The 20,970-nt window shown below is 42.2% G+C and overlaps 1 protein-coding gene across 2 annotated transcripts in view; it reads left to right on the top strand.

Annotated features, from left to right (window-relative positions):
- The window catches only part of ANXA6 (annexin A6), a 175,222-nt gene extending 154,412 nt beyond the window's left edge, over positions 1–20,810 (top strand). The window contains exons 21-26 of one of the 2 annotated variants that reach the window (XM_082254124.1): positions 243–260; positions 4,446–4,539; positions 6,412–6,507; positions 8,535–8,593; positions 12,413–12,535; positions 20,385–20,810. In XM_082254124.1, the coding sequence (XP_082110250.1) occupies positions 243–260; positions 4,446–4,539; positions 6,412–6,507; positions 8,535–8,593; positions 12,413–12,535; positions 20,385–20,444 (450 nt within the window). In that variant the 3' untranslated portion in view covers positions 20,445–20,810. The remainder of the gene's footprint in view (positions 1–242; positions 261–4,445; positions 4,540–6,411; positions 6,508–8,534; positions 8,594–12,412; positions 12,536–20,384) is intronic. The other variant, XM_082254125.1, reaches the window with a different exon arrangement.
- The last annotated feature ends 160 nt before the right edge of the window (positions 20,811–20,970 follow it).

The raw sequence follows: 20,970 nt of genomic DNA, 5'->3' as shown, positions 1-20,970 counted from the left end.
TCACCCAACTATTAAAAACAAATAAAAATATACTTATTTCATAAGTAGCATATTCTTGCTACAAAATGGCAGGTGCTCTTTAGGCACCTACTTTCTACATTCTTGCTTTGGAATGTTCCTAAACTTGAGTTCTATTGAGTCCTTTTCCTTTCTTTTTTTCTGGAAATTTGTTATCTCGGGAGGTGAAACCTCCTTCCTGCATCTAAGCATGCCTTAATTGTCATTCTTTCTCTTGTCCATAGATTATTGCTTCAGTCCTGGTGAGTAATAATCATATCGCTTCCATTCTGCTTTTTTTGCCAATTTTTTATATTTGTGTTGATGAAGTCATTATAAAATATTTCTACCTGTTGATGTAGGAAGTAGGAAAAAGATCTTTTGGGATGATTGAAGTAAAGCCGAAATTAGGGGATGATCCCCCATGATACACATAACTGGTAGATAGTGGTACGGAGACAACAGTTATGATGCCTTTGGGTGCCTACTCCTAATAAACACCAGTGGCCTTCAGCCTTAAATCTGCGTGTTCCTGCGACCCAACCAAAGCCAGGTATTACTGGGAGCCTGTTACTAAAGAGAGCTGCCATGTTATTATAGAGACACTGTCACTTTGCCCATTCAGATCAAAGTTAGAGACCATGAAGAGGTTTTTCCTTCCCACCCCAATGACCCACTGATACCCACCTATCCAGTGATCCCCCACCTCTCATTTCTCTGTTGCAGTTGGACCAAACATGGCAAGTTTTTTCTGGTGAACAACAAAAAGAAAAGTGGCGCACCTAGTGCATTACCACTAAAAATATTAAAAAGTATACATTATACTCACAAAACAGGTGTGAATGGACACACATCAACATAATACACATAAAGTCTCCAAGGTAGCCAAGGAACCACACTGCAGCAGCAACTCTTTTTGGCTCTGAGGAAGGGGGCTCGCCCCTGAAACGCGTCAGCCTAGACACAGCAGCCTCATGCGGCACACTACATACCATTCAGCACAGTGCGGTTCCTTGGCTACCTTGGAGACTTTATGTGTATTATGTTGATGTGTGTCCATTCACACCTGCTTTGTGAGTATAATGTATACTTTTTAATATTTTTAATACATTTTTAGTGGTAATGCACTAGGTCGGTGCGCCCCTTTTCTTTTTGTTGTTCCCTAGTTGGTTTCGGATACCCTTGATCCTGAGGGGGCAGCAAGACCACAAGCTTTGTCCTCTTAAGTCTGAAGTATTCCTCTTCCCTCCGGCCTGTTTTTCACTCGAGCGCAGCAGAATTGTTCTACTACTTGGCATAAGTTTTTTTCTGGTGTCAGAGCCTAGAGGGCCATCACCTACTCAGTGAAGTGAGAGCTAGAGATTTGCTGCTAGGACCAATCGCTATCACTTGAGTGGAGTTTCTATGCTCCTTCATACCTGGTAGCACTAGCTATTTTTGCCAGCTGAGATAGAGGGTGGAATACTTGGTTATCCCTGGAGAGGTGAGTATCAGTGGGCCAAGGGGCTTTTTTGCAGACACTAATATCCTGCCCTGATTGGAAAAGTGACAATGTCTCTGTAAAGTGCATCTTTCAAGAAAGAAGCCTCTGTAAAAGTGGCTAGATTGACATCCCTCTGAAAATAGTAGGATTCCCTGTAGGGGAAATATGAAGAGGATGTTACTAGTACCAATGGAAAACACATGAAATTATAAAGATACATTGGCAAGAGTGGAACTGGGGTGGTGGTTCCCATGTTTACCTGCATCCAGTTAGATGGTGGCCGCTAGATATGGGCCGTTAATGAGGGTAGGCTATTCCCTGACTGGAAGGGGATTCATGTTTCAACAGACAAAAGGTCTACTTATATGGCTTCCTAGTTATTATCAGCCCTGAACTGTGTTTATGGTTTTCGTAGCATTCTCAGAATGTTAACACTTTGTCTATAATCATGATGCATTTTTGATGGATTTTGCATCTGGATGATTGGATAATCATATTACAGAGCATTCTTTTGGTATTTCTTGGATTTTCCTGTGAAGTGGCTGGACAGTTTGGCATACTTACTTTGCATGGGCCAGGGAACCGCTGCAAATTCCTTTTTTTTTAAAGGCATATTGCTCTTCTATGAAGCATATGAAGGGTTCAGAAGAAGCAATTTTGTGAAACGCATTGACCTCAATGCATTTGTTGTGAAGATATATGTTTACATTTCTACAAATTCCTCATGATGTGGAAGAAGCAGCAGTATATGGGGCAATATAATCCGTTAATTGTATGTGGTTTTTTTTTAACAGTTGGTAAAGAAAGGTATCTGATATTTAATTCCCTGTGTTTTCTGTTGGTACCAGTAAAGTCCCCTTCATAGTTCCCCTACAGGGAAACGTTCTACTATCTAGCTATACTTGGGATGTGATACTTACTTCAGCAGCACATACAGTGGGTATGGAAAGTATTCAGACCCCCTTAAATTTTTCACTCTTTGTTATATTGCAGCCATTTAAAATCATTTAAGTTCATTCTTCTTCCTCATGAATGTACACATAGCACCCCATACTGACAGAAAAACACAGAATTGTTGACATTGTTGCAGATTTATTAAAAAAGAAAAACTGAAATATCACATGGTCCTAAGTATTCAGACCCTTTGCTCAGTATTTAGTAGAAGCCCCCTTTTGATCTAATACAGCAAGGAGCCTTTTTGGGAAAGATGCAACAAGTCGTTCATACCTGGATTTGGGGATCCTCTGCCATTCCTCCTTGCAGATCCTCTCCAGTTCTGTCAGGTTGGATGGTAAACGTTGGTGGACAGCCATTTTTAGGTCTCTCCAGAGATGCTCAATTGGGTTTAAGTCAGGGCTCTGGCTGGGCCATTCAAGAACAGTCACGGAGTTGTTGTGAAGCCACTCCTTCGTTATTTTAGCTGTGTGCTTAGGGTCATTGTCTTGTTGTAAGGTAAACCTTCGGCCCAGTCTGAGGTCCAGAGCACTCTGGAGAAGGTTTTTATCCAGGATATCCCTGTACTTGGCCGCATTCATCTTTCCCTTGATTGCAACCAGTCGTCCTGTCCCTGCAGCTGAAAAACACCCCCACAGCATGATGCTGCCACCACCATGCTTCACTGTTGGGACTGTATTGGACAGGTGATGAGCAGTGCCTGGTTTTCTCCACACATACCGCTTAGAATTAAGGCCAAAAAGTTCTATTTTGGTCTCATCAGACCAGAGAATCTTATTTCTCACCATCTTGGAGTCCTTCAGGTATTTTTTAGCAAACTCCATGCGGGCTTTCATGTGTCTTACACTGAGGAGAGGCTTCCGTCGGGCCACTCTGCCATAAAGCCCCGACTGGTGGAGGGCTGCAGTGATGGTTGACTTTCTACAACTTTCTCCCATCTCCTGACTGCATCTCTAGAGCTCAGCCACAGTGATCTTTGGGTTCTTCTTTACCTCTCTCACCAAGGCTCTTCTCCCCCGATAGCTCAGTTTGGCCGGACGGCCAGCTCTAGGAAGGGTTCTGGTCGTCCCAAACGTCTTCCATTTGAGGATTATGGAGGCCACTGTGCTCTTAGGAACCTTAAGTGCAGCAGAAATCTTTTTGTAACCTTGGCCAGACCTGTGCCTTGCCACAATTCTGTCTCTGAGCTCTTCAGGCAGTTCCTTTGACCTCATGATTCTCATTTGCTCTGACATGCATTGTGATCTGGAAGGTCTTATATAGACAAGTGTGTGGCTTTCCTAATCAAGTCCAATCAGTATAATCAAACACAGCTGGACTCAAATGAAGGTGTAGAACCATCTCAAGGATGATCAGAAGAAATGGAAAGCACCTGAGTTAAATATATGAGTGTCACAGCAAAGGGTCTGAATACTTAGGACCATGTGATATTTCAGTTTTTCTTTTTTAATAAATCTGCAACAATGTCAACAATCCTGTGTTTTTCTGTCAGTATGGGGTGCTATGTGTACATTCATGAGGAAGAAGAATGAACTTAAATGATTTTAGCAAATGGCTGCAATATAACAAAGAGTGAAAAATTTAAGGGGGTCTGAATACTTTCCGTACCCACTGTATATCTTCTCCCTCTGAAAATGATGGTGTGGTCATGTTTAGCCTCAGTACTTCTGAATTACAGATCTAGAACAAACATGCAGCAAATGAAAGTTGAAGCAAGACTGACTTAAAAAGTATTAAAGCCAAAGTATTTACATGACCACCAGGCAACTAGGATTTTAGGGTGATCTGTATTCATACTTTAGGGAGGTCTTCATATTTCTTTCCTATATGGGTTGTCAATGCAGAGCAGATTGGCTTCAAAGGATAACTTGGTATAGTTATTATATCTGTGTCCCCTTTTCAAACTAAATGTTGACAATATAATTGCTGGTTTACCATTTGCCATTATACTGACCCTCCTATGTGTGTATCTCTCTTTCTATTCTTTGTGGCTTCATGCTTGGCTTTGCAGGAAGTAGCAGATTCAGGATCTGATGACTCTTCCTCCTTAGAAACCCGTTTTATGACCATCCTGTGTACCCGCAGCTACCCACATCTCAGAAGAGGTGAGCATTGACCCAGCTACTTGTCTGATGTCTGATGCATGTAAGCTGGCCCCTGTTTCCTTTGCTGGATTTCTACCTTCATCGTAAAGCTGAACTCCCATAAAACAGCTACCTCATGGGTGTTTAACCGACAGCAGCAGGAGCCAATGGCTCCAACTGCTGCCTGAGTCTCCTGTGATACCAAGAAGAGGGTAGATGGGATTACTTTAAAAAAATCTTTTTTTTCTACTGTGCAGGTTTAGGGGAAAAAAGGTTGCCAAGCAGATCGTAAGAAAGACCTGCCATGTACGTAACAGCTGCAAGAATGGTACTTTCTTCAGTGGTCACTGTAGCAAACTGTTACAATGATTACTAAAAAAAAAAGCCACTGTTACAGACCTAGAGGTTCTACAGACTGAAGTTTTTTTACCTTCATGTATTTTATGCATGAAGGTAAAATAACTTCTGTATCCAGTCCCCCCCCCCCCAAAGCCCCCTTTATACTTACCTGAGCCTCATCGCGATCCATCGCTGTGCATGAGAGCAGCAACTCTCTCTGCTTTGTCCCCCCTCCTAGGGCAGATCCGCAGCTGTGGAAGCCATTGGCTCCCACTGCTGTCAATCAAACTGTGTGATGGGGGACGAGGTCATGCCCCTTTGTCTGTGTTTATGGACACAGGCAGTGCAGCTCAGGAGTGAGCCCAGATGAGTGCCCTGACTGAAAAGACGGAGCCAGGAGCAGGGGCGGGGGACAAGAAGGATCAGGGCGGCTTACTGCAAAAAAACACTGCCAAGAGCAGGTAAGTATGACATGTTTTTTTTTATTTTTTTTAAAAATGTACCTTTTAGAAACACTTTAAGCTAATAAATTGACCCCAGTGGGTTTTGGGGTGGGGGTTGTGCAGTGGCATGGAGGCATTGTAGAGCATGATAGCTAAGTCCTGCAGGGCATAGCTAGTATGCTTTTGTCAACAACTAGTTACAATTAGTCATATCATGCTGCTCCCTGGCAGCTACATCAAAAGTTATGGAATGAGGAAGGGGGCGGAGGAGCTGGGCCAGCACAGAGAGTAATTAGACATTCCCAGAGGAGGAGAGGGCTATGACAAGCAAGGAAGGAGAGGGCAGAGCTATGGAAACTTCTATTTGCCAGAAACTTAAAGCGGAATTCCGGGCAGAGAAACGATTTTTTGCTGAACATACCCCCGGGACAGTCAGGGCTAGTACATTCCACAATGGCTAACGTCTCATCTGTCCCGGTTCGCACTTACCTTTTAGAAGAAATACTTACTTAGAAAATTTCTTCCACAGCGTTTCCATCTCTGTTGTGGGCAGCTGAAGCCGGCGCGGTCCTCTTCTCTGTCTTCTTCCGCGTCTTCGTGTCCCAGAATGCACTGCACCGGCCCCTCTCGTCACTTCCGGTGCGGCGTCGCCCGGAAATGACGAGCGGGGCCGGTGCCGTCGCATTGATTCCTGGGAGCTATGACGTTTAGCTCCCAGGAATCATCGCGAGGCAGGAAGTGACGGGGTGAGCCTCGGCGCTGGAGGAGGAAGCTGTCATAGGTGAGTATTTACGATCTTCAATAAAAAGGTGAGTAAACCAAAAAAAAAAAAAATAACTATCCAATTCCTTTTCAGGTGAGCTCTACCTAGCGGAGGGGCACAAAAAAAAAAAACGTTTTTGTGCCCGGAACTCCGCTTTAAAAGGCACATTGCAAGTTAGTATAAATGTGTTTATGGAAAAGAAAAAAAACAGCAAGGAGGGAATTACAATTTTTCTGTGCTATTACTTGCACTTTTATTTTGTGGTGACAGGATCTATTAAACTGCTTCAGGTTTTAGGCTCTGGTGGTAGTGTGTTTTTTCTATTGACCCTCTGTCTCTCTACTACAGTCTTCCAGGAGTTTATCAAGCAGACCAACCATGACATTGAGAATACCATTAAGAAAGAAATGTCAGGTGACGTCAAAGATGCCTTTGTAGCTATTGGTGAGTATTGGCAACAAGATGCATAGCAATGAGATGCATCCCTTAAAGTGGTAGTAAATTCCCTCGTATGATTTTTACTTACAGGTAAGCTTATAATACGGCTTACCTGTAGGTAAAATGAATATCTCCTAAACATACACCGTATAGGAGATATTCACCCTGCATGCAGCCAGTTATGTCACCGGCGCATCCGCTCTGAAGGTCTGGCATACTTTGCCGGACCTTTAGAGCTATGTGCCATAACTGAGGGCTCCAGGCCAATCACATAGCAGAAGACAGACCGTACGACAGACCGTACAGTGCTGGTGGGCTTTGTTCCAAGGCAAGTATTTCATAATGTGCTAGTATGCAGACATGTGTTCTAGTTACCACTGAGTGAGAACATCCCCTCACTTTGTAGAGATTTCTTCTCAAATCCTGTCATGTCCTCGGATCAGGCAGCCAAGGGAAAACTCCTCTATAAAACAAACGGAGCAAAAAATTAATAAATTGATGGGTTATAATCTTTTCTCGCTGTATCCAAAAATAGACAGTAAACCTTAATTTAACAAAACTTACAAAACGAAATAGGATTTATGTGATATTTTTACAACACCTGAGTTCTTTTAAGTAAATCAAGTAAATTTGCAGCTATACACTTTCCCTTTTTCTTGCTAAAGTGGTAGAAAGCTTTATTGTTTACTTTTACCTACAGGTGAGCCAAAAATAAGGCCTACCTGTAGGTACAGTAAATATCTTCTAAACGTGCAGCATTTAATAGATATTTACTATACTAGCAGCTGGTGATGTCACTGGCGCATGCGCACTGCGCTCTCAATGGACGGCTTGCCCTCCATTGAGAGAGCCGTGCCACGGCCATGACTCCTGCTCGCATGATATCATCATGGCTTGGCCATTCAAACTGCCGAAGCCCGTGAACCTGGAAGGAAGACCGGGTGAAAATGGAAACCCTGTCAGTGGTGACAGGATGCCGCTGGAGGGCCTTGTTCTAAGGTAAGTGTTTTGTAATGTGCTGGTATGCGATGCATACTAACAAATTGTGCTATTATTTTGCAGGGGGATTTTTTTGTGGATTTATTTTTTTTTTATTTACTTAAAATGTGAGCTGTTTATACAGGGCAAAACAAATATTCACATTGAGAGCTGGTTCACACTACTCCGACTCAAAGTCGCCCTATGAAGGAGCGACTTTGAAGAGACTTGAAGAGACTTTGAAGAGACTTAAATGATAGGCGACTTTGTCTGTGGTTGCCTGGGTAGTCTTTTTCTTCTTCCTGGAAAGTCTGATCACAGTCGCTTGAAAATAGATAAGGATCCGACTTAGAGGCGACTCCCATTGAAGTCTATGTGCACAAGTCGGATAGAGGTCGCCTTGAAGTAGTACAGGACCCTTTTCTGAAGTCGGAGTGACTTCAGTAGTGCATATTAAGACGGCTCTCATTCATTTACATTGAATTTGTAATGACAAGAGACTTAGGGCGACTTGAGGGCACACAAGTCGCATCCTAAGTCGGAGTAGTGTGAACCGGCTCTGACGGTAGCACCACCATTTGTTTATAATTACCTTTCCTTTACTTCCTCGCTGGTTTTGTTTGGCCCCATGTGCAAAGAAAACTACCTGGTACTTCTGGGTATGGGGGAAGCACATAACTCTCTTTTTGTCCCTTTTCTTGGTATAGCGCTCATGTTTGGTGATTGTCTGCTCAGGCACCTAGGGTTATCAAATAGGGTAGATATAAAATATCAATGTAAAAAGTTATGAAATAACTCCCCAACCATTATAGTTTCTCTTGGTTTACTATAATGGTAAATTATAGGAAACTAGTAGATATAATGGTTCAGTGGGGGTCTTTTCAGGTGTTGCACCATGTCAATGGATACATTTTACAAAGTAACTTGCTGAGTTTCCTACAGTGTTTGTGTGATTTGTTGTGTAAACTGCTTTAGGGTTATGCTTTTAATATCTTATCTAAGAAACAAAATCTTTAACATTACCTATAATTATTTTTTCTCTTTCCTCTCAACAGTACGGAGTGTGAAGAATAAACCAGGCTTCTTTGCAGAGCGTCTCTATAAGGCAATGAAGGTAGGAATTATGATGAAGTACCTACAACCTGCAAACCAAACTACAAGAGTACCTATCATTGTCCCCTCATCTGTAATGTCTGTAACACCAAAACCCAGTAGTTTAAACTACCATCCTCCATGCCTACCTGCCTTGTTTTAGCCTAATTTATGGTTACCTTCTGTCTTCCCATCCATGCTTTAAAGCAGGGGTGGGGAACCTTTTTTCTGCCAAGGGCCATTTGGATTTTTGTAACATCATTCGGGGGCCGTACAAAATGTATGCATAAATGTAATAGGCATTGCTTTGGGGCAAAAAACCCTGTAAAAAATTGCGTGACTTTGAGGTCACAAAAGTGTGAAAGGGGCCTTCAGTAATCAAGGTATAGTGTGCCCCCTTTCAATGCAGAGTGACCACAGCGTGCCCCCTTTCAATGCAGAGTGACCACAGCGTGCCCCCTTTCAATGCAGAGTGACCACAGCGTGCCCCCTTTCAATGCAGAGTAACCACAGCGTGCCCCCTTTCAATGCAGAGTGACCACAGCGTGCCCCCTTTCAATGCAGAGTGACCACAGCGTGCCCCCTTTCAATGCAGAGTGACCACAGCGTGCCCCCTTTCAATGCGGAGTGACCACAGCGTGCCCCCTTTCAATGCTGCTTTAAAGGGTCAGACCATCCAAGTGAGATCATTCAATTATTTGTGGAGCCTGGTAGTCTAGATCCGTCTCTGACTTTAATACCTGAGATGCCCCAACAGCTACATCTGCCTGCCATGACTCATGATTCTGTTCCATGATTTTTGGTGTTCCTGCCCACCTTTATCTGTTGTAACCCTTTCTGTTGCATTCTAATTAAATAACAAATCTAACAGGGAGAGTGGGAACCCATCATAATGGCCTTAGAAGCTGCGTAGACCCAGAAACTCCAAAAAGATATAAGAAACTGTCAGGTGGTTTTTGTTTTCCAACACCTACCAGAATAAGAAATATCTGTTTTGGAGGGGCTGGCTCTTTTAGTTAGAAAAATGGCATCTTGTTAAAAAAAAAAAATATATATATATATATATATATATATATATATATATATAATTGATGTGCTGCAGCATTAAATTCAAAGTGCATCTTCATTTACAATTTTTGTTTTGTCCTCCTGCAAAGTCCCACAGTTACTTGTAGATCCTGCCAGTGAAGTCCACCTAATACAGCTTCCTGTTGCATTGTGTGGCACCAATGCTGCGCTGCTGCTGAATTCAAAGCAGAGTTGCCACCCTTACCTAAGCTGTGCCAGTTTGCACTATAGTGGGATGAGAAAATGTTGCAGAGGGCATGCCTATCAGCATTGTTAATGCTGATTCACAGACGTATTAGCTTGTCAATCAGTACATGCCATGTACTACATGGCCATACCTAGATCTGCCTACTCTTTCCTGGATTGGCAGCATTGCCTCTGTTCCTTAAACTCTCCAACTGTGAGCTGCAGTCTGCTAGAGGAAGCATGTTAGACACACATAAAGGAGTTTAGGTCAGTCAGGGGAGGAATGTAAAGGCAGTTTTTTTGTTTTCTTTCTGCATCCAGTAACTGCATTTGATATTTTTTTGGACTGTCATGCAGGAGCCTTTTTTGTTCTTTAGTTGTCCCTTCATATTACTAGTGACCTACTTAAAGCGGTAGTATACTCCGCTTTTAAAATTTTACCTACAGGTAAGCCTATAATAAGGCTTACCTGTAGGTAAAATTAATATCTTCTATACCTGCACGGTGTAGGAGATATTCACCCTGCACGCAGCCGCTGACACCAGTGGCGCATGCGCTCTGAAGGTCCGGCGGACCTTCAGAGCTCCTTCCTGGCTCCTTGCTGGAAAGTGAACTCCCACGCGCATGCGCGGGAGTGACATCGTCGCGGTTCTGACCACTCACAGCCCCAGAGCCACCGAACCCGGGAGAGATGCCGAGGGAACATGTCAACTGCCTCAGCGGGGTCTGGGCGACCATGTCGGGGCTTAATTCTAAGGTAAGTATTTCATAATGAGCTAGTATGCGATGCATACTAGCTCATTATGCCTTTGTCCTGCAGGGTTTGTTTTTTTTGTTTTTTTTGGGGATACAACCGCTTTAATGTCACTTGAAGACAAAATGCACTTATCATGTATACCCCTTTGCACTGACCTAAAATAACCGACTCCTCCCTCCCCATAGATGCATTCTTATCTGGATCCAACAGTTATGATCCCCCCCCCCCCCCAACTTCCAATATATATTGGTTGTCAGTTAGTCTGTTAGGCCTTTTGTCAAGGGCTGCATTTAATGCCAGAGCTAAATTGCTTTACAAAGGCATCTATCAAATTTGACACTACTGTAGACATTGAAGTAATACAAAACTAGAACAATATGACATTTGTAAAAAAAAGAAATAACAAATGAATGCTATGTAATAAGGCAGTGCAGAGAGCATCGATACTGTGCTGCTACCCGTAACTGTCAGATTTCTGGCTGTGCTTTAAAAGGGAAGGCATGGTAGTTTTGTACATGTTTCCTTTACTGACCGGTCAGAACTAAAAGAATAAAGATGTAAAATGTAAAAAAAAAAAATCTTTTTTTCTTTAGCTATGTAAAATTGCAGCTTATAATGTGTATCTGCTTACCACATGTTGTAAAAATCCTGTTCTTTATAGAGCTCAGTAGCTTTTTAAATTTACACATCTACAGTCAAAGTTAGTAATTTTCATTCAGACAAACATGGACCCAGCATCTTTTACTCTCTTTAGATAACCTATAGGGCTCTAGGAATCCCTTGTATCATGCATATGGTAAAAAGATAGGTATCAAAATATCAGTTTAAAATTGTATAAACATAAAGCAAGCTTTTACTAGCTCTGGTGAGTCTACATCCCTGGCACCGTTTCGTGGATTACTGTTGTTGGATCAACGAAAGGCATATTTTGATTGGGTGCCTATATTTTGCCCCCAATGAGTTCACCTTTTTTAAAAGTTTACATTGCATTTGATACTGTTTGGTATATACAATGAGGTGAATGTATCAAAGCTGGAGCAGATAGGATCTAGGGCAGCTATGCATGACAACCAATCACCTTCTATCTTCAGCTTGTTCAGTTAAAGTGGTTGTAAAGGTAGAAGGTTTTTATCTTAATGCATTCTATGCATCAAGATAAAAAAAAAAACCTTCTGTGTGCAGCAGCCCCCCTCAGCCCCTCTAATACTTACTTGAGGTCGATCGTGATCCAGCAATGTTGCACGAGAGACTCGGCTGTCTGGGATTCCCCTCCTGATTGACTGAGACAGCAGCAAGGCACCAATGGCTCCCGCTGCTGTCAATCAAAGTCAGCGAACCAATGAGGAAAGAAAGGGGCAGGGCCGGGCTGCGGCTCTGTGTCTGAATGGACACAGGGAGCTGTGCATCGGTTTGGGTGCCCCCATAGCAAGCTGCTTGCTGTGGGGCACTCAACAGGAGGGAGGGGCCAGGAGCGCCAAAGAGGGACCTGAGAAGAGGAGGATCTGGGCTGCTCTGTGCAAAACCGCTACACAGAGCAGGCGAGTATGGCATGTTTGTTTTTTAGCAAAAAAAAAAAAACAGACTTTAGTATCACTTTAAGCTTTGAAAATAAAAGATAGAAGCTGATTGGAGCCATGCACATCTGCTGAAGACTCTTGCTGCTCCAGTTTCAATAAATGCCCCTTGATCTACTGAAGGATCTGCCATGCTACAAAGTGATGAGCCTCTGCTCTCTCAGTAAATCTACCCCAATGGGTATAGAGATAAGGTAAACATATTTACAACACATGTTAATGCTTACTTGTGTGCTTACTCATGTTATTTCCACAGGGTGCGGGGACAGATGAGCGGGCGCTGACCAGAATCCTGACATCCAGAAGTGAAACTGACCTGTTTAACATTCGTAAAGAGTTTAAGGATGCTTTTGAGAAGTCCCTGCACCATAGTATTGAGGTAATTAACAGACAAGGATAGACTGATATCTGATCTTAATGTTTGTTACATGATCCTTAAGCCCCGTACACACGGGCGGTTACATAAAAACTGTATGTAGGGCAGCCATTTGGCTGGCTTCTGTCGGACCTGCATGCTGGAAAACAAGCAGCCGGCCACTTTCAGCCAATGGCTGAGAGCACTGATCAGAGTGTTCTCCTGTCAGAACAGAACATCTCAGCAGGGGAGATCGCTGTACTAACGTCAGATCATTAGTACAGCAGCTCTGACCGGAGCTGATAGTTTTTTTTTTGTTTAACCCATAGTGTGTACCAGGTTGTACCGACCTGATTATAACCATGTCATCTCCATGTGGAAATCAAAATGAAATGCTCTGACCCTGCCCGACAGAAGCCTGGAATACACTGTGCATGTATTGCAAAGGTGCACTGGGTGTCATTCAAAATGAATGGCACCACGAGGCATGTATGCGCAATGAAATGGTTTTAATGGGTCCTGAATCTGAAGCTTTCTCTGACAGTACTTCTTTTCTGTCAGCAGATGCCCTCAGACTTCTGGGCTAAATAACAGCCACCATCATTCAACTCCCTTCCTCTGAGTTCAGACCATTAATGGCCTGCCCCAGCATGTGACTGAGCAGTGAAGAAGAAACAGCACAGTGATGAGCTCATGTGTCTGTCACTTTGCTGTCTTCTCCTATCACCATGTCCCTAGTCAGCGCATTAACTGATTAACTCCTTGTGCTGCTTCTTGCTCTCACACTCTGAGCGCTGCTGTACAGGGACTGCAAAAGGCTGATACCAATTAGATTCAGATATTTACACCCACCACTGAAAAAAATCTTTTTTTTTGAAATACAAAGATTTAATTTTGTCTTTAGCGTTCAGCTTCAAAGCAGATCATCAGTTTGACACTCATTCAGAAATGAATAAAATACAACTTTAACAAAGCTGGACAATTCAAACTGATCCCATGATAAAAAAAAAAAACATAATCAGAGGTTACATCAAGTGTAAGAACCAGAAACGAAAATAGTGATGCTCCTGCGCTCAGAACTAGGTCCTCAGGCTGCCTCTATCCCGGGAACTCACACTTGGCATCCACTATGGCTAAGCTTTGCTGCCCTCTACGACTGGGGTGGTCAACAAAACACTGCAAATAAAAACAAAGAAAAGAGCGCACCAGCCTAGTGCATTATCCTCAGCGGGCTTTTAATAACATAAGTTTAAAATCAGCTACTCACAAACATGCGTAATAATCCAGCATATCAATTCCATAGAGCAGCATCTTTTTAAAAGTCCAATGTCTAGTGAAGACGGAGGGCTGACGCGTTTCGAGGCTGTGCCTCTTCCTCAGAGCCTGAAGGCCATGACTGAGTCCATGGTTTAAATACAGTGGACGAGGCCTCCACATGACCCTGTGTAAGAACCATCAGGACTGTCAGTACTACTAAGCTGGCCATACACCGGTAGTAAATTTGATAATGCCAAAAGAAACTTGACAATCGTTGCTCGAAAGTACTTCAAAACTAAATTTGCTTTAAAATATGATTATGGTATGAATAGAATTTCCTGAACAAAAACCACCTCCACTGTTAAAAAGGTGCTTGTTCATGAAAAACTTTACATCCCGCTAACAGTTGAAAACAAACATTGATTTGACCCCACTAACCATCAGAATATGAAATGTTCTGAAAACTTTTTGAACAGATGTCTACTTGCACATGGCCAGCTCTAGTAAACTGAAGGACAATCTATTGAAACTGAAGTAAAGTCTGGTGTATTTTTTTTTTTTTTTTTCAAGGCCCCCCCTGGTGGGTTATGCCATAATGTACTAGTATGCACAGCATATTAGTATGTTATCGCAGACTTACCTGTAGTGTCCTCCCAGCACAGCGCTGAGACCGATCCGGCCCTTGATATGCAAGGCCGCGATGAGGCCACTCTCACGCATGCACATGGGAGTTACATCACTGCGGCATGGATCAGAGGGCGATCAGGGCCGTAAAGGTTCGCTGAGCTACACATGCGCGTCTCAGTGAACATAGGGTCTCTTCTGTCATAAAAACCCTGCCTGTCAGCCATTTGAATAAAAAAAATGATAAAAAAGGAGTGTATGTGGGCGCTTCAATGGGATAAGGACCTGGATCTGGATGGATTGTGTGAGGATACCTACACCCGAGCAGCACTTGGGAAAAGAAGAAGCTCTGTGGAAAGGTTCAAAGAAACAAGGCACCTCTAAGTGCAGTATCTCACATATATTGAGGGGTAAAAGGTTAAAAACACTTACAGAATGTAAGCCTTAAAAGGTGAAGTGAGGAGCTGAAGTGAGTCCGTGGTGGCGTCCGGGGTCAGAGGAGCCGATGCTCAGGTGAACGGATGTCCAAGACGCTGCTTCCTGTGTGGGTGTACACTGAGCGGGGCGCAAACTTCCGGCAACCACGCTGAGACGCAAACAGCCGGCATCTAGTGCGGGAGGATGGTAGGTTACATGTTTCGGAGCATGCGCAGCTCCTTCATCAGACCTCCACTGATGAAGGGGCTGCGCATGCTCCGAAACATGTAACCCACCATCCACCCGCACTAGATGCTGACTCTTTGCCTCTCAGCGTGGTTGCCGGAAGTTTGCGCCCCGCTCAGTGTACGCCCACACAGGAAGCAGCGTCTTGGACATCCGTTCACCCGAGCATCGGCTCCTCTGACCCTGGACACTACCACGGACTCACTCCAGCTCCTCACTTCACTTTTTATGGCTTGCATTCTGTAAGTGTTTTTAACCTTTTACCCCTCAATAAATTTGAGATACTGCACTTAGAGGCGCCTTGTTTCTTTGAACCATTTGAATAAAAAACAACTTTACTTCCTCTATAAGGTAAAATTCCTATTCACTGCTATGGGGCTAGGTCACATCAGTTCACCATATACATCACGGCTAAGCATGTTTTTTTAAAAAAAATATTATTTTTCTATGCTTATACTGTGTATATTAACAGGTCAAATGAATCAATTGGCAATTCTACAGAAATGTAACTATTGTGCATTTTGTGTGTGATTTATTGTATCTGCACGTTCCCTGAGCAACATTCTTCATTGGAGCACTGTGCAGGGCTGGACCACTGGAGTTTCCGGACCCTTGAGCTCTGTGTTGAGCAGTGGTCCAGATCTTCAAAGTTCTACCAGCATAGCTTATTTTAACAAAGCATTCCAGCATACTAGTTCATTCAAAAAAACAAAAAAAAAAACTGTTTTTTTTGGCCAAATTACAGTAAAAAAAAAAGACCTGGTAAATAAGTCTGCAATATCAACATTACAATTGGTAAAACTTTAGAACTGTCTGACACGTATCTCATATAATAGTTCTTTGGTTTTGTAGAAGGTACGCTGCAATATGATACATGTTTCCGCTGTTATTGCACTGTTATCACATTATTCTGGAATTCCCCACTGTCTTGCAAAAATCCCTTTTACCGGCCTTACCATCAAATGAACGCTATGGTCAAATATAGCATCTTAAACTTGAACTGCAGATTTATTGTTTAATGGAAAACCCCACTCAGGAAAGACCCCACATTCCAGAATAGCCTGCTGATTTTTTAGGACTATTTTGTGCTATCCTGCTGTATTGTGTTACATTTATGTTTCTGGAACCCATACTGAAAACCATATTTGCACAACCATTTCTCATCATAAACTAACAATTTTTTTTCCTGAATGTGTTATGAAAAGGATCTTTAGGAATATTTTCTTAAATGACAGCTATCCTGTCATGCTCTGGTATCCATATTGTTTTAGAAGTAAGGGGGTAGATATTAGACTTTATTCTTCAATCAATTGCCATCATTTTTGAAACTTTTAAGCAAATCTGTGCTGTGTTCATGCAGGGTAAAACAGTAGATTCACTTTAAATAGACACTAAATAAATCCAAATACCAGCTCACTGTAAGAAAAGAGGTGTTATACTCACCTCTCCGGTGGCCTGTGTGTCCTACCTTCGTCTGGTTCTGCACTGCAGCCTCTGTCAGTGTCAGATGCATGTGACCCTTACCACACACCATAGTTCCTGTCCTGGTCACCCATGTCTCTACTAAGTCCTGTAGTGTAGTGTAGAATCAGTGGATGGAACTATGGTGCATGCATGAATTGTGTTGCAAGTAGTTACATAGTTTGCAGTCAATGCTTGCTGTCTTTCCTCATAGCTGATGTCCTCCATTCCCCTTATTATCTTGGTTGTCCTTCTCTGGACTCTCTCCATCCTTTATGAGGACCGGTGCCCAGAACTGGATAGCATACTCAAAATGTGGCCGGACTAGATTCTTGTAAAGTGGGAGAATAATCTCTTTATTTCTGGAGTGAATCCCCTTTTTATACATGCCAGTATTCTGTTGGCTTTGCTTGCAGCGGCTTGGCATTGCATGCCACTGCCAAGCCTGTTGTCGACTAGGACTCCCGGGTCCTTTTCCATCTTAGATTCACCCAGAGGTTTCACCCCCCCAGTGAGTAACTTGGATTCTTACACCCAAATGCATCACCTTACATTTTCACCAGTGTGTTCAATGAAAGAAGGTTTCTCAATGGAGTAGAAGAAGCAAGGGGGTGTGTCCCCATCTGACCATCTGTCCATCTGTCTTGCTGTTCGGTCTGAAAATCCACAGAGCCAGGAAGAGGACAAGCATTCCTGCAGTGAAGACTGCAGCTGCTTGCACATTATTAGATACACTACATTACAGATAAGTGAGTTACCTAAAGCTGTAGGGATTTTTAGCTTATCTACAAAGTATTTATCTACATTCTTACAACAAACACACAAAGAAAACACTAGTACGTGCGCTGATCTTTATGTCCCATCATGACTGGAAAATTTAGCCCAAATAAATCCTGAAAGTTCAATGAACACTTGGCTTCTGCAGATGGTACTTGCGGTCCTTAGAGGAGCTGCACATGTAAGCTGCATGGAACCGTCAGTGAGGAGGGAGGGAGCAAACAACATGGTTGCTATGATGACGGGTTTCAGAGGAATGGCCTCCTTTTTCAAATTTACCCCACTGAAGACAACCAAAGGGCCGTCTCCTCCGCACACCCTAAAAAGACCTACCTGGGAAAGGCAGGCAGCGAGCAATCTACTCCTATTCTACATAGCGGGTTAAGAACACAACCAAGTTTAAGCAATAATTCATATAAAAATAATAATAAAAAATGTCTAACAACTACTTTGTGTAGTTTTGTCTTCAGTGGGTTGAACTTGAAAAAGGAAGCCACGCTTCTGAATCACTTTGTCATAGTAACCACGTTTTGTCCCTCTCACTGTAAGAAAAGTGGTGTTATACGGTTAAATCCGTGTCCACATATATGTCCACGTGTCCCACTTGGCTAGGTGCATGCACAGTGGGTTCTGCACGCTTGGCTGTGCAGCGGCCGCTTTACCGGGAGTATTCGGATTACCGAGGCTGCTCTGAAGCATACACGGTTATCTCCTCCATGGCCCGAAAGTACCATCATCCAGGAAAGGCAGCCAGGAACTGTTTTTGGCTGGGTTCACACCTAAATTGGATGCGGCTCACAGCAGGGGTCCGGTGTGTCCCTGTTCTCTGTTTCAGGGACAAATCAGGCCCAAATTTCTGCCTGAATTTTTGCCTGAACCTAAAATGGACTCCTGTGCAATCCGCTCTGCAACAGCTACAGAGATATGTGAACCTGCTCCATTGAGAGCCAGGCAAACTCTTCTGTCATGCGAATTGGATGTGGGGAAACCCTCATCGAATTCGCACTAGTGTGAACCAAGCTTTACTCTACTTAATCTGAGTGCATTGGATGAAATTTTTACTATCTATGTAATAAATTTTACACTAGGGTGATTGTGCACTTTTTCTCTTGTTTTGTTCTTGGTTTACATTCTTACAATATAGTTGAGTACTGTCCATGATACTTTTTTAATTACATTTTCAAGACCAATTAACTTAGTGGAATTAAAAAAGTGTTAGCACTCAGCTGTGTTGTTGCAAACGCACTAATGCGACTACATTTACCGTAAGCTTGTGTTGTGTACATTCCTAAAACCTTAGGAGTTCAATGAACTTCATAGAGTGGCATGTTTTTATTAAAAGTTCACTGTGCTTCAAATGTTTCTGGAATGTTTATGTTGTTTCTGGGTTTGTTGTAATGTCATCCAAGCCACATATGAAAGGTATATTCTTGTAACCATTAAAACTGAGGCCAGGTGCCTCTAAACTGCAGGATATAAGAGATTTTATTGGATTTTATCAGTGAAGTTACACGCACATAATTTTATATGAGACAGGTGACAAAAAAAATGGTGGATCGTTGCCAGTGTTGGGGGTAACTAGTTACAAAGTAACTGATTACAGTAACTACATTACTTTTTTTGGTAACAAAGTAATGTAACTAGTTACAATACTAATATTGGTAACTACACTACTTTACTAGGCTATAGGAGGCAACTACACTACTTTACTAGGCTATAGGAACGCGCTTTCCTGCGTTACCCAAGCCGTGCAATACAATCGTTATTTCGAAGAATAGAGAGGGATGAAGTTTATGACTTTTTGTTGCTCTTTATGTTTTATTCTGTTTTTTCAGGTTTTGTTCTCATGTTTCCCAAAGCCTGTGTTTATACAATAAACTCTATGCAGAAAGAGTGTTGTGTATCTTCTTCTACACGGTCAATTAAGAAAGAGGAAAGTAAAGTAATAAGTAGTGAAGTTACTTTTCAAATGCAGTGAACTAGTAAAGTAATCTCGTTACAATTTACAGAAGTAACTAGTAACTAGTTAAATTTTTTGAGTAACAACCCCAACACTGATCGTTGGGAAACTTTTCATGTCTCCTACTGCTTTACATCATGGGAATTTCTATTATTGCAGGTTGGCGTTTGATTTGTATATATTTGATATGTATGGAATGCTCTGCTTTTGAGATCTGCAGTAACTTGGATGCCCTTAAAGTGTATCTAAACCCAAAAACAAAATGTAATATACCGCAGCTTACTGATTCTTATGCGTGTTGGCTGCATTTGTTTTTTTTTTTTGTTAAGCTTTTTTCCTTTATTTTTACCTGGTGAGCTGGTCAGTAACACACTTAGGATGGCTACACCCCCTCCTCCACACCATCAATGGAGGAGCACATAGTCCCATTTTCAACTGCAACTTTGTCAACCTATGGAGAGAGTAGTGCTAGATGGACTGTACCCAAGGGTCTGTCCACACCATGTTTTTGTGGTAATATGCATTACTGCAATTTTATTTGAATCAGTTGGTGTTATTCATTGCCATTCATTCTGAATTTCAACACAAAGTGCCTTACGATGTACGTATGTTGGAAAATGCTGCTAAAAATACAATACATTAGTGTGGCACATGGGCAGTAAAGCCCATCTGCCATGTTGCCGCACATATGGGTTAGGCAGGCAGCAATAAATCAAAGGAAGTTGAAAAATATCAGACTTACTGGCAGGTAATCAAACGATGATTTAGGGAAATTGCTATTTTAATGCTAGTGACAGACTGTATCTTTTATGTAGTTTTTGATTTTGTCCAAAGTTTCATTTTAACTTTCTGCAGCTCCCTGGTTGTGTACCCTGTCAAGGAGTTGTGTTATTATAGTTCATGTACAGTACCACCTGCTGGAGAAATCTGGTAATACTGTTGCTGTACTGTGAATGTATTCTGTGTCGGGGTTTGGAAAGATGAGCCTCTAGCTGGTATATATAAATTTTAGTGCCATTTACCTTGCAATTCGAAAATAGAAAGAGAATAGAAGTAAAACATGCTTTATCTGACCTAATGTTGTCTAAAATGTTATATCATTTACAGCCTTGTCCTAATTATTGTTTGCAGAGTGAAACATCAGGGGACTATCGCAAAGCCTTACTGATCATCTGTGGAGGAGATGACTAAAAGAAGAATATCCAGTTATCCTTGAACCTGTCAGTTGTTGCCGGAAGCCCACACACCAAATGTCTTTATGGTAGATAGTATTGTGGACCTTCTGAGAACCATGAAACTTCACCTGAAACTTCACCAAAAAATTGATTGTGCACCAAAGAAATACATACTTGGGGGAAATGGGGTTGGGGCAGAGATGGGAACAGAAGACCTAAAGAAAAAAAAAAGGAAGGTATATACACTACCCTTATGTACCAGATACTGCTGTGTACAAGGTGCAGAATGATGGTACTTTCAACACCAAAGCCAATTTTAGATCCTTCACAAGGGTGATAGGATCCAGCCAAGATCAAATAAAATGTCTCAGTGGTTATCCCACATGTTGTTATATTTATTTAATATGTTTACAATATATGTATACAATAGTGTGTGTGTGTGGTTGTGTGTGTGTATATATATATATATATATAATATATATAAAAGCAATTTACAACTAAACTTTGATTGGTATCAGGCTCTTGCAGTCCATGTACAGCAG

This window comes from Pelophylax lessonae (assembly GCF_965119305.1).
Source record: "Pelophylax lessonae genome assembly, chromosome: 4".
Classification (NCBI taxonomy): domain Eukaryota; kingdom Metazoa; phylum Chordata; class Amphibia; order Anura; family Ranidae; genus Pelophylax; species Pelophylax lessonae.
The sequence above is the reverse complement of the archived record's forward strand: the minus strand, read 5'-3'. Positions and strand labels throughout refer to the sequence as shown.